The sequence below is a fragment of the Apiospora aurea genome (genome assembly GCF_038362705.1).
Source record: "Apiospora aurea strain CBS 24483 chromosome Unknown utg000008l_segment0_segment0, whole genome shotgun sequence".
Classification (NCBI taxonomy): Eukaryota; Fungi; Ascomycota; class Sordariomycetes; order Amphisphaeriales; family Apiosporaceae; genus Apiospora; species Apiospora aurea.
The window spans coordinates 4,412,412-4,426,359 of NW_027117395.1; the positions used below are offsets into that span (position 1 = coordinate 4,412,412).

Below are 13,948 nucleotides of genomic sequence, written 5' to 3' on the forward strand. Positions count from 1 at the left end.
CTCCGAGGCATCTCCCACTTCATCAGCCACTGCCACGAGTCTTCGGACCTTTCGAGGGCTCTCATGAGGAGTCTGGGCTAAATCATACTATCACATAATGATGATGTCTAAGAATGATGGCCCTGGCTGTTCTACTCGGCAGCTCATAGCAAATTGCCAGTTACCTCCCGACTGAATGCATGCAACCTCAAGGCGACTCAAGGTATTGGCCTAGTCAGTCAGAGGGGATCCTCACGAACCGTCTGGTTCCGAGCTCCTTCATCCTGATGGGCGAAGTATCGAGATCCTTTCACCTTCTGCATCGGTCATGTGATTTAACCACATTATGGCCCTGAGCCGTGTCGTTTTCACCGGCCCTAGATCATGAGATCTCCGCTTCCAATTCTGTTGGGGATCGGGCGTTAAACAATACCGAAGAACGCTGTACAGGTGCGGCCCGGGATGTCGGCTTGATGTCGGTCTCGCTTCGTGGGGGGATTGTGATGATTGCAGTCTGTCACTGTAGAGATTCAACTCAATCGAAGCCACCGCCGATCTGACTGGCAAAAGCCGTGCTGATGCTCTTCTCGTCATCATCATAGCGACGTCCGAAACCGTTGGTGTAGCCAGGTCGGCCTCCGGAGCTCTCGACATATTGCTTCAACCGATCCGAGTGGGTGTAGGAGGCGGGCCGGGATCGAAGTACATCTGGCAAACCAGCACCGAGACTGGCGCCGCCCTGTCCAACACCTTTGCCGCCAATGATGCTTGAAGTCGTGTCTGTGTATTCCGACGTCGCAACGCTTTCACCGGCAACACTCTCAGTTCCACGACCACCACGCTTGCCACTTACGCGACCAGAGGATGGGTTGAACCCGGGCAGGCCAGGCCACTGCTCGGCATTGAAGTGCGCAAACATGGGCGGGAAGGCTGTGTTACCGATGCCAGCACCTCCTAGTGCCGAACTGTGAAGGCTCGAGACGTCATCGGGAATGTAAGACATCATCGAGTTTGCATCGAACTCATGGCTCGGTGATGGGCCATTGAAGCCGCCGTTTCGGCCATTGGGGAAACCGCTGCCGCTGCCACTGGAGATGTAGGACATCTGGTGAGGTCTCTGGCGGAAAGTATTCTTGGGTCGCCCAAATTGCATGAGAGACGTCTGCAGGTTCGTCAAAGGTCCCTCAACCAGGCATTTCTGTTCCTTGAAATGGACAAGGAGATGATGCCAGAGATCATGTTTGGCCAGGACCTTAGGGTTACCAATGATGACCAGACCGTATTTGGCACGGGTTAAGGCGACGTTCAGGCGGCGAGGATCAGATAAGAAACCAATGCCTTGATTGTCGTTGGAGCGCACACAAGACAAGACAATGAAGTCCTTCTCTCGGCCCTGGAAAGCGTCGACAGAAGCCACTTCAACTTCCTTGTAGGATTCCTTCTTGAAGGTGCCCGTGTTCTGCATGGTATTCACAATGTAGCTGCGTTGGCCTTCGTATGGGGTAATCACACCAATATCACCTGGCCGCACACCAGCTTTGAAAAAGCGAGTCACGATCTTCTCGACGTTGGAGGCCTCCGTTCGGTTCAGGTACGAGGTTCCGGATGCGGAAATCTCCTCATTCCCGAGATTGCACCAGAACATCATCGGAGACTCGGCCACGGGCCAAGGGAAATCAACGTCCTTGCGGATTCTGTTTGGCGCAGAAACACCGTTCTGAAGAGATCCTTCATAGAACATGTTGGAAGGGAACTTGGACAGACAAGGATGCATACGATACTGGATGTTCAGTCGGATAGGCGTGAACCCGATACGGACCAATCGCTCGAACAGCGACTGGTTCAAGCCGGCCTTGGCGGCCTTTTTGTTCATGATTACAGGCCCAAGCTGCTTGTGGTCTCCCACAAGCACAACCTGCTTGCATCCCAGAACCAAGGGGATCATACACTCTGGCTCGGCAGACTGGGTCGATTCATCAATCAGAACGTTGCGGAACTTCATCTTGGCTAGGCGAGGATCTCCGGCACCGACACATGTGCAGCACACGACGTCGGCGTTGCTCAGGATTTCCCGTTCAGCCGCCCTGGTAAGCTGCTTGAACTTCTTTTCATCTTGGCTTGAAAGTTCGTTGGCTTCGTTCTTGAGTTGAGTGAACTTCATCAACTCTGGGTTGCTATCAAGCATGCGCACCTGCTCGTGCAGAGCCAGGAAGCTAACCGATGACTCTACATCCTCGCGTGATTTGGCTGTGAGTCGGACAACCTTCAGGCCGGTAAGGTTGATGCGCTCGCAAAGTTGATCAACTGCGACGTTCGACGGTGCACACACCAGAACTTGGCCGTTATTCATCTTGGCAAGATGATAAATAATAGTTGCGGACGTGACCGTCTTGCCGGTTCCTGGGGGGCCTTGGATGAGACTGAGTGGAGTAGAAAGGACGTTCTTGATAGCATTGATCTGACTGCCGTTCAGCTCTGGGAGGCCTGGAACGCTGAACTTCTTAGGTAGGTTGGCCTTCATAGGAGCGACGGCAACTTCGTGACCCAATAACTTGTGGAAGATGTAGCCTGATACGCTCATGTCATCGACAGCGAACGTCTTCATGGCGGCTTGCATACGATCGTACGATGTCGCTTTCCAGACATAGTCGGCCGAGAAGTTATGCGTGCATTCAGTCGGTACAGATTTGTCGTTACCCGTCTTGCGCAATTCCAAGGTGACCTCGTCATTCTGGCTGTTGGGGATTTTGATCACGTAGCCAACGCCTTCCCAGCCTGGGCGCAACTCCCCCTTGTATTTGAGACGCATCTCGTCGCCCACAGCGAGTTTGACGTCACCTGATTCGAGCTTGGGAAAGGTGAAGCTTGCCGTATGCTTGTAGTTGAGACCAATATCCCAGCGAACAACCAAACCGTCCTCGGACTGAGCTTCCTTGAGCTTCTTGTCGTAGTCGGATTCCATCTTGACGAGGGGGCCAAAGATATTCTGATATTGGTACGGGTCCTCGTATTTCAGCAGCACGGGGTGAGGTTCGTCGTCAACGCTGGCCGCCTTCTCGAGATCTGCCACTGTGGCATTGGTGTTGTCCTTCCACATTTCTTCCAGTTTCGCAATCATGGGAGGTGTCAGGTGTCTAGCTCGAAGTTGCTCGGTATCACTGGGAGGAGCTACGAGCCATGACAGAAAGCCGCGGTCTTCGATCAGAGGTTGCCACCGGGAGATGTCCCAACTCATATCCTTGGACGATGGGGCGGCACCACAGGGCTGGCGACACAGGAGGACGACGACCGTATCTGACTTGGCAGGAATGAAGCCGAGGAGGAAGACGTTCTTTGTGCCGCAGTTGTAGCACTCAAGAACGGTATCGCCGAGAGTTGATTGAGGGTGGAGCTGTACCTCCTTGTGGCGAGCTCTGACAAGGTGGTTGACGATGTGAGACGAGCTGGCATTGCCGCGGGCGCTGCAAAACCACTTGCTGCATGCAAGACACTTCACAACAGAACCGGGAGCGTGGATGCCGCAGTAGCTTTCGAAGTAGTCAGTAAGTGTGGTGCTATGCGAAGTAATGACCATAGGTAGATATAACATACGCGCAGGCATGATCGGGCAGTTTCTTCTCTTCTTCGGGGGCGTTTTTGAGGTTGAGGCCCTTCATGGCCCCAACGGCAGCACTTGCCATGCTCTCATTGTCGTCATCCTCGAATGCGGCTTCGGTCTCGTTGTCGTCGTCGTCGGTGCGGCGGCGCGCGCTTCTCGCGGGGTTGCGACCACCCAGTTTCCCATACAACAAACTCTCGTCGGCGTCTAACGTGGAAAGGTCATCGTCGCCGGCGTTTATGGCGGCGGCAGAGTCGGATATCAGGTGGTTGCCGACATGGGTAAAGGCGCCCTCCATGGCCGCGGAGAAGGTGGCCCGGGTTGAGGTGGGAGCTTTGGCTGACCTCGCTTTGCGAGCCTTGGCTGGAGCGCTGCGTTGGGAATGTAAGTTGGATGCCATGCTTGCTTGCGATGCGACAAATGCAACAACGCTGGAGGAGGAAAGCAAGAAAGCCAAAAGGCCTGGTGGCCGAGAGAATAATAGGGCGCTGGTGAAGGAGGGAGAGGGCGAAAAGAAAAGCACAGCATTGGGTATGCGGGAGCATGGCACTCACTATAGAAGTCGATAATTTGGATTTCCCTTTGGTTCGGTTCGAGCCTGGTCCGGCGGGAGGGATAAGTGGGCGGATGAATGCGGGAGTTGATGGATGGGACACGGAAGGAAGATGCGTCACATCATCGAGGCGCTCGTCGCAAGAAAATGAGGTTGCCCGGCACACAAATCTCGCATTCGTGGTTGATTTGACGGCGATTATTTTGTTGTCAGCGATGCAGTTTTAGACTTGGGGAAAAAGCCCACCCACATTGGATTGGTTCATTGTCAAGCCAAATCCAAGCCAAAGGCTCGCCCCCAATGTGAGGTGGGCTGTAGTGGGTCTGCCTGCTCTGGAGTCAGCGATAGGCGATAAGGCTCCAGCTAGCTGCCTGCAGTCCAGGCCTCGAGAACATTTCAAAGGGGCCCCTCTAAAAAGTTCACCCAGACCATCCCAAAACATCACAACCGCCACGGCCCTTGATCGCAAGACCGCGCAACTCGACTACACCAGACCAACCACTGCCACCGCCCTTCCCTTGGTCGCCCAGACAGAGCCTGCAGCCAGGACGTCGCTAAAATCACAGCCATGATTCGCAGACAAGCTCGGCAAAGTAAGCCTCCACGGATACGACTTCCCAAAGCCACCTCTAACAGATCCGTTTCTAGGGCGGGACTACCTTTACCGCAAGGCATTGACCCTACGAGATGCCGAGATAGTACGTTTGTGTGTATGATTAGTTGGAAGGCACGACGATACTGACCGGTCACGCAGTCGGAGAAGAGGGCGAAGCTGAGACAGTCACTTGCTACGGGGAAACCGTTGTCCGACCCGACGATTTCAAACGACAAGAGTTTGCGGAAAGACTTTGTTTACGACGAATCGCGCCCCGATCGCACTGCCGAAGAAGAGCTTGAATTGGATGATGAGTACAGCCAATTGGAAGGAATAGTAGATCCTAGGATCTTGGTCGTAAGTCCCTGGGTTGACTTGTCGATGCCGCTCATGCCGTCGGGTTCGCGCCTTTCTTATGTGCTTCGCTAACGACAATTGTACCTGAAGACCACATCGCGCGACCCTTCCGCTCGTCTTTCAGCCTTTGCTAAGGAGATGCGCCTGCTATTGTATGTACCCACTCTACATCTTGATATTAGAACGAAAGAGCTAACGCCATACTCAGCCCTACAGCTGTACGCCTGAACCGTGGAAATGTCATCTTGCCGGACTTGGTTCGTAGCACCCAATCTGCCGGTCTATCTGACATTGTCCTTCTACATGAGAAGTATGGCTCTACCTCTCCTTCCAAAATGGCAACCAATGCTCACATGAAGACACCAGGCGAGGTGTTCCGACAGCTCTGACCATAAGTCATCTTCCATGGGGACCAACAGTGTCGTTTTCCCTCCATAACGTCGTGTTGGTAAGCATCTACCCTTTCATACTTTTGAGCTCTCAGTGTAGGGAGTACATGAGCCGCGTGCTAATTCTTCTGTAGCGCCATGACATCCCCGGCAGTATCCGTGGTACAGTGTAAGTCTTCTTCCGAGTGATGCGTCATGTCACTGTATCTCGACTGAGCTGCTTGTTAATTCTTCAACAGGAGCGAGAGCTACCCACACATCCTATTTGAGGGATTCTCGACTAGACTGGGCCGCAGGGTGTGCAGGGTTCTCAGGAATCTGTTTCCTCCGCGAGACCCATTGACGAGTCAAACAAAACTTGGATCAAGAGTCGTGACGTTTGTGAACATCAACGACTCCATTGAGATCAGGCATCATGTGTTTGTGAAGACGGGGTACGATAGTGTAGAGTTGAGCGAAGTTGGTAAGTATATCAAGGCAGAGTTTCCCTTTACTCACTCTTTCCCCGATAGCTAATATTTGGCAACGAAAAGGTCCTCGTATGACGATGAGAATATTCGAGATCCGCAATGGATTGTTAGACAACAAGGATGCCGACGTCGAGTGGCATCTGAGCCAGTATACACGAACAGGTCGCAAGAAGGATTACCTATGAGTAAAACGATCTTGTCGGTTCGGACAGCATTTAGGGTCACTTTCCGCTCACACGAAGATATGGTTTACTGAGCTATGCTGGATTTCGTGGCGGAACCACTCATATCTCTGCACAAGGGATTGGACAGCGTGAGTGGGGGTTGCGAAGAGAGCATCGGCGTAACGTCCAGCAACGGAGCGCACAACTTCTGCGCCGACGTGGGAGAAGATTAGAATTCTCATTCTGGGCTTGTTGGTGAGAGGCATTAAAGATGATGGGTGCACTCGCAAGGCCTCTTGGACGGGGGTAGCGCAAATTATAGGCCAGCCATTGGCAAAAGCATCAGGGCAGCCTAGATAATCTACTAGCAATAAAAAGCAGTAACAACCTGAACCTGTAGTGTTCTTTTTCTTTTTTCTTGGCCATTTGAGACGCTCGATGTACAACGGTTCAAAGATGCAGACGGGACCACCGTTGACCCGCTACTAGGCCTACCAGGGGCTACAAATCTTGGCCCAAACAGGAGGCGAGTCGACGACAAAGGAGTTCCAAAGATTCCTGCATATAGGGTGTTGAAATTTAGGCAGTCAAGTGTGTACGAGTGAATGGAAAACTCGCGGTTATGTCTAGGATTGTATGCCGCTTCTGGGCAATACGATGTTGTGGAATGTGTATTACCATGGACGGTAAGCATTTATTCGCACATAATGTCTCGTAATACTTGTCTTACCGGAAGTGCAGCCAAAACGTGCCGCAAGCGTACGAGTCTCGAAGGCTTTCTGCAAGAGGTCGAACAGGAGCCGTACGTCAGGAAAAGACGCTAGCCTGATAGCTCCCAGGCAGACGGCTTTTAGACAAAGTGCATGTGGTTATTGGTTCAATACTGGATCCTACGGTACTTCTGGACCAGAAAGACTGGAGATGAACGTGTTCAAGAGCTGCCTGCTACTTACTACCTGCTCATAGTGACTCCCTGAGTCCCATTACCTGTTTGAGGGACAGGGGCTACATAAGATAGCACTCGTAACAGAGGCAGGTGCGAGCCCAAAACAGACACAGAATTGATGGGACGTGGATGAGGCGACGAGAACGCGGCAACACAGCCCTTTGAGTGACGACGGCAGTGCTTTTGCCCATTTGCCATGGAGGGAGCACTAAACCACTTCCATGTACCCGTGGGCTAGATCGCGCTGGAGATGAGCGGGCTGTGCTTATTTTAGATATCTGACGGGGTCGTGTTACTGGTGTGCAGCTGCGCCGAGAGCAGCAACACATGCAGCTAAAAAGGTTCGCTTTCGGCTAAGGCCCTGCTTCTGCGCTGCTCCTCTGCTGCTGGTGCTTGCTTGGGGCCCCACTGAATTTGAAGGTTTGACTGTGCCAATGGCAGGCAATAATGGGCCCATCACGCACGCTGAACCCTTACATTGATTGCGCCCAGTACTTCCTGGAGCGGTGTTCGCATCAGTGAAGCGCAGGAGGCTGTTTTTTTGGCCCTTGACCCATCAAATCCATCCATCTAAGCCTTCCACACGAGTTGATCCATGCTGCTTACGGCTGACGGGACTTGCCTTGGAGCATCTGCTCAATCGCCTCGAGGTACCTGCTCACCCAGTTCACATGGCCCAGGTACATATTTGATGTCCTGACTTAAGTACGTTGCTTGGTACATGCTTCTTATGCAGGCCGCCCATACCGACATAGGTAGTCAGCAGTGCTCCAGTGCTTGGGGCTTTGGAGAAGACATAATAATCTCGAGCCTCCCCAACTCCTTTTCCCGCCTGCTTAGACGTTTTGTTTCGTTTCCTGTTTCTTCCAATACTCTTCCGTCGTCTCTCTGTTACCCACCTGCGCCCAACCGAGCTGCTCTGTTTCAGATTGATAGCTACAGTAGCTCAGATCGGCTTTCGTCGCATTGCGGACGAGCAGACCGAGAAATAAAGACGTCATTTTACCCAGGAGACCCTCCCCCGATTCCTGTCTGGTCGGCCTGTATCCATCCTAATTTGCTTAATCTGGAGGGCGCTGGCTTGGTTGCTACGACACCACTAAGCCCAATCCAACAAACCCCCCGGATCCGCCGCCCTTGAACTTTCAAGCAAGAACCAGCCTGGGAGATTGCCATTGATCTTTTCGCTCCACCAACAACAACACCACCAAACCAGGTCGTTCGACGGAGCCAGCGAACCATTCCTTCTTCAATTCTTTTCATCAACAGAATTACTGTCATTGTACGGGCCCAACCATCGGAATCGTTCCAGTCATCGAATTTTTAGCCCGCCATGTCTTACTCCAATCCCTACTCGAGCGTCGAGCAGGGCCACGGCGCCTATGGTGGTCAGCAGGTAAGCCTAGCCCAGCACGCCAACTTCCTTTTCACAAAGGCGCGAAGTGGTGCGCCAGTGCACAATTTCGATGTCGCCCTCGGGCGATGCAAGTGACGAGCGGGGTCTGACTCTTATGGAAGACGACGGCTAATGATGAATTGTTATTCGATTGCAGGATTACGAGATGAACAGCTACGGCGCAGAACACACGACACCGGCGACGCTTTCTCAGAACGACTTCCTGCAGCGCGTCGGCCACCTTCGCAATGAGCTCGCCTCCTTCCAGAAGAATGTCCAGGCCATTTCGTCGATGCACGCGCGCGCCTTGGACGAGGCCGACAATGGCATGTCGGCGCAGCAGGTCGAGCGCCTCACCGTCGAGACCCGCGCTCTCATCCAGGGCATCCGCGACCAGCTGAAGTTCCTGGCCCAGGACGCCGCAAACACCAGAGACGGCAGCAAGACCCTGAAAGACAACCAGGTCAACACCATTAAGAACAATTTCCAGACCGAGCTTCACGCCTACCAAGATGCCGAGAACGCGTATCGCCAGCGCTACCGTGATCAAATCGCCCGCCAATACCGCATCGTCAACCCCAATGCCACGGAGCAGGAAGTGCAAGAGGCAGCCAGTACCGATTGGGGCAACGAGGGTGTTTTCCAGACGGCTGTAAGTGTTGCCTAGCATATCCGGAAGCAGTCCCCAAGCCAAGGACATGACTAACTAAACCTCTCTTAGCTTCGCACAAACCGTACAGGCCAGGCGACGTCAGTACTGGGCAACGTGCGCGCACGTCATAACGAGCTGCAGCGCATCGAGCAGACTATTACGGAGCTTGCGGAGATGTTCCAGGACCTGGCGGTGCTCGTCGAGCAGCAGGAGATTCCTGTTCAAACGGCCGTTAACAACGCCGAAGACACCACCAAGCACATCGACGAAGGCAACGCCCAGGTCTACAAGGCCCAAACCAGCGCTCGCAACCGAAGAAAGTGGAAGTGGTACTGCTTGCTCGTCGTGGTGCTCATCCTCGTGGTCATCGCCATCGCCCTTGCTCTGTACTTTACGGTCGGAGCAGGAGGAAAGAAGAACCAGCAATAAGTTCCACCGGCGAAAAGATGAGTGGATGATGAGAAGGAATGTTTCACGTGACGTATACCCAGAGAGGAACATGAGGGGGAGACGATTTTCGAGGTATCGGGAGGCTTGGGCCAAGGCCCAAGTATGATGACAGTTTGACTACTTGAAACAGCAGCAGCAGCATTCAGGCGGTATTTTATTTTGTGTTTCTCAACCTTCAAGAGCTGGGGTAAAAAAGCGGTTCTTGTAATTTTTGCGCGGGATTTTTTCTTGTATGAGATCGCCTCTGCCAAGCGGAAAGCTGGCATGACGTTCATAATTCTTTTACATAATAATGGCGCTGCAGTACAATGCGTTTAAAAGTTAGAAAACTCTTGAGTCGTCCTCCAAGCCTAACAGCTTGACTTAGTGAAACCAACCCTTGGTGACGAGGCAACTTGACACGCTGCTCCTGAGCATGTAGTCTTCATTTCCTGCAGAGCCGGCAGCTATTCAGCTGGTACGGAGGGTGATATACTCTGGTAGTCTGTCGTGTAAGGCGGCGAGTCGGATGTGCGGAGCACTCGTTGGGTTCTCTACGATTATAAGGGCAAGGATTACATGTGTGATTACAGCTTCTAGTATAGTATATATGTACATCACAAGCGGGTATCTATTTCGTTTTTTTTCTTTCCCTCAATCTATGTGAGCGCTGGCCCGAGCAAGGCCTTGCTATGATAGCAAGATGTGCAAACCCTACCTGCTGAGGTATGTATATCGATCCTCTGTGAGCGTGCTCCACATCCAGAGAGAGAGAGAGAGAGAGTGTGTGTGTGTGTGTGTGTGTGTGTGATGGTCTTCTATGATGTCTCCTTTCCCACCTTGTGGTGTCATCTCATCGTATGCATGTGTCTTCCTTCGTGGTCGACTGTGTAGAATTATAATAACAATATTGACCAAAATGCCATTTATTCATCCCGTATCGAACGAATTGAGCCGAAGATACGAACAATATCTTTGACTTCCAATTTTTAGATGTAGAGTTACCCTATCCAAAGGTTGGGAATTAGTTAAGGATGGGTGAAACAGGGGTAGCTCGTAAACTCTCTGGAACGAACTTTGCGAAGTTGGACCCGAAGGGATAACACCTGGGTCTTTTTCTTTCCCCAGGGCACTTGTGGTAAAATCAAGCGGTACCAAGGAGTGACGCAGACACCCTGTTGATGATCTGCCACCCCCAACATACAGGAACACGGTATTTACTCTCGCCCGCAGTCCGTGATGCAACTGGTTCTGCTGCGAAGCGAGCGAGGCCGGGTTAATGTTTATGTGCACTCACATACATGAAAGTGCCTCATGGCGTACGCACTCGAGGATTTCCGACGAGAGGGGGCTCAGACACTTACTCACACATATTCACACACTCACTACGAGGCGGCTTGGAGAATCGATCCTCGATACGGAACACAGTGCAGCATGGGGCCACCATATGGCTAGAAGGTTTCCATCCCATAATGGTCAGCGCGATCCATCAGCCAAATTCGTTTCTCGACGTCCCTGTTCTCCTTCGAATATACGTATGTTACTTATACCACAATGTTTGATCCATACGATGAGGTGCCGACATGTTCTCTCGCTATGACCAACGTCATCTCACCAACAGATAGCCAGGTAATGGTAGGCGCCTCGATGTACCTATGATAGCTGCCTTGAAGTGGTTTGCCCTTTTACTCCCCAAGACGCTCATCATGGTGTCGAGTATGTGTGAAATGCATGCAGAGCCCACGGGCTTTGTCATCGGCTAGTAGCTTCTGTCAGAGGGGACGCAGGTATCGATGCCCCGAAACGGCGTGTGGGCTTTGGGTCACCCTTTCCTCCCCCTCTTACTCGCCGCTGCATGCATATGGGCGTCCATCTATGCTGCTACGACCAGTAGAGTAGCATACCGAACGAGAAACGTAAGAGCCGGCGCACACGGATGAAATAGAGGAGGGTCGATGCGACGCGGGCGCTCGAGGTGTTGTCGTATGTGGGCAGTACATATCGTCCAGGTTCTCGGGGTTCCAAACTATTGCCACAGTCGGTCTGCAAAGACGCGTCAAGTGACTCCAGCCACGCACCATTAGCTGGTTACCTTTCCCCGACGAGGCCACGAGACATGAGAAGGAGCACCCGCTCTAGAATGCGGCGCACAGAACGAAAGGGCTGGATGTAAGCAAGCAGCAAGCGGTGCTTTCCAGACTGATCGCGTGGCTACGGAGCTGGGCGAATGGTGTCTCCAGGTCTGTACTTTGTTCTGTAGACATGTACAGCTCGTTGGGCCCATATTCTGAGCGCCTCAGGGCTCCCCCAAAGCGAAATGTCCCTCTGGCAACATAGGAGACTGCATAGCAAAAGGAGGCAGAGAAGCATCACTAACCACGCGAGTCGGACAAAGGAGTGTCAGTGCCGGCGAGCTATTCTTGGAATGGGCGGAGGCAACTATCATGCAATTTGGTTTTGCACAGAACCAAGATATTCTGGATGAGCCATGGGATATGCCGTGCCAGTGCCCCCGACTACCTACGTACAATGGGGTTGGCAATCCGGGAAAGGCGTTATGTAAGCAGTCCAGTCGGGCTGCCGAGGAGACTGAATGCGCCGCAGTTGCGGCCAGCATTCGAAACGGCAAATCCGTTTTACGAAGTATAAATATCGCGGAAATTGCCGCCAGGGAGTATATATTATACCCGCCAAGGCTTGGCTGCTTGTCGAAAGTAACACCATCATGTCCTTCGTGTTTTTCTTAGCCCCTGGTGCAACAAAGTTATAAGCATATTGCAGACCCATACTCAGAGTGACCTTGACGACAGAGCCTCCGCTAGCATGCTTCATTTAACTGGCTAAACAAACGTCTTTGGTGGCTCGGGTAAAGATGCCCATCGCCTCAATACAGCCTACGGAGTCGCTATGAGCATAGCTTGCTGCGAGGGACTCGTCAAGAACTGGGCGGCGATGCAAGGCCGTGTACGTATGGCCGCTCATGCGAGAGAGAGAAAGGGCCGGAACTTTCCATCAAACACACTGTGGGAAGAAGAACCGGCAACAACTACCTACCTGGGAAGCATCGTGGGATGTGGGCCCTCGCCCTCCTCTGTGTGTGGACATTGAGGGAAAAGGAGAAATTGATGCGCGCACAATACTGCTTCTGTGCAAATATGTCTCGAGCCCACTGCGGTCTCTTCCCTATTTCCACGAACCCGCCGGCCCAAGATATTAGGGACAAGAGTCATGGCGCTTTGTCCACTGGAAAAGAACGTCCCTTGTCGACATACACACATACTTCATCGGCGGTGTCATCCGGTAGCCCCGCGGGAGTTCGTTTCGCCCGATACCGAGAAAATGACAGCCAGGAAGATACATGACTGAAGCAGGTAAACAACAAGTTCCCGAAAGGCCTCCCAGATCTGCAGATTGGGAAACAAGGCTGGCTGATTGGCCTAATCGTCGTCGTATGTGCACTTATGGTTTCGGGAGTTTGGTTCGGACCGTTACGGGAAATGCAAGCGAACCCATCCGTTTCAAGAGAGGGTTCAAGTAGACAGTGACATGGCTCGCTGAGCGAGTCAGTCAGTCGGTCAGCCAGTACCGGAAATATGCTGCACAGGCAAGTGGGTGCGGGTGCGTTCAATCTTGATCTGGCTGGCGGCCCATGCATGCGCATCCATATCCATTCTCATCGCCCCCGTCTCAGATGCGTTTAGGAGCCTGGTTATGGGCATGGGGCCATGAGAGACGAAGAAAGAAGGGAATAGGAAATAAAAAGCCTCAGCCCCCTCCCCACGGCCAAATCGGCTTGACGTCATGAGCTGCCAGGAACCCGTCTTCTCGTCCTAGGGTATGCCTAGACGAAGAATATGCTTAAAGACGAACTATCACCTGATCCCGCAATCACTAACAACCACCCAAGGATCAAGTGCTCCAGGCAGGGAGGAATAGGGATGCTTGAATGAGCTGTCGGTTTTGTGGCCGTAACGCCGGCAATGAAAAGCTGTCCGCGAAGGCGAGACCGAAGTGGTATATCCGCTTCCTTACTAATCGCCTGAGGCTCTGCTGGTTCCAAAGTCAATTGACGGGTCTCCCCCGATTGCAAATGCCGAAAAAGAGTTCCCTCAGCGTGACCTTGGCACTCTGGACAAACATGTGGCCAGACTCCGGGCAGCTGGGACAGACAGATTGGATGTTGAATGCAACCACGCACCGACAGACGTTGGAGTGCGTATTAGCCTGTATGCCAGCACGTTGGAGTGCAATGGATCAAATACGGCCAAGCTTTGGCGAAGCCTGCGCATCATCCCAAATCGGCCAGTCTTTCCCGTCCATTGCGGCAGTTGATCTGCGAACGATGGCAAACGGATCCCCCCTCCAAAAGAGTCGGGAGCGAAAGAAGAGAAAGTCGAGGCGAGACAAGGCACACGCTGGC

The 13,948-nt window shown here is 52.7% G+C and overlaps 3 protein-coding genes across 3 annotated transcripts; 2 read left to right on the plus strand and 1 right to left on the minus strand.

The window, feature by feature from the left end:
• Positions 1-514: 514 nt before the first annotated feature.
• PG986_012836 (uncharacterized protein) lies at positions 515-3,977 on the minus strand (the record flags this gene model as incomplete). Its single annotated transcript, XM_066849058.1, has 2 exons — positions 515-3,506; positions 3,571-3,977. The coding sequence occupies 2 exons, from the start codon at positions 3,975-3,977 to the stop codon at positions 515-517; spliced, it is 3,399 nt and encodes a 1,132-aa protein (XP_066695754.1).
• A 721-nt stretch (positions 3,978-4,698) lies between these two features.
• On the plus strand, positions 4,699-6,126 carry PG986_012837 (uncharacterized protein; the record flags this gene model as incomplete). The annotated part of the gene is made up of 9 exons (XM_066849059.1): positions 4,699-4,723; positions 4,779-4,828; positions 4,885-5,082; positions 5,173-5,234; positions 5,291-5,392; positions 5,449-5,530; positions 5,606-5,640; positions 5,711-5,934; positions 6,005-6,126. 9 exons carry the CDS (start codon positions 4,699-4,701, stop codon positions 6,124-6,126), a joined length of 900 nt encoding a protein of 299 aa, XP_066695755.1.
• Positions 6,127-8,384: 2,258 nt separating this feature from the next.
• Positions 8,385-9,528, plus strand: PG986_012838 (t-SNARE; the record flags this gene model as incomplete). The annotated part of the gene is made up of 3 exons (XM_066849060.1): positions 8,385-8,447; positions 8,605-9,099; positions 9,169-9,528. The coding sequence occupies 3 exons, from the start codon at positions 8,385-8,387 to the stop codon at positions 9,526-9,528; spliced, it is 918 nt and encodes a 305-aa protein (XP_066695756.1).
• Positions 9,529-13,948: the final 4,420 nt, after the last annotated feature.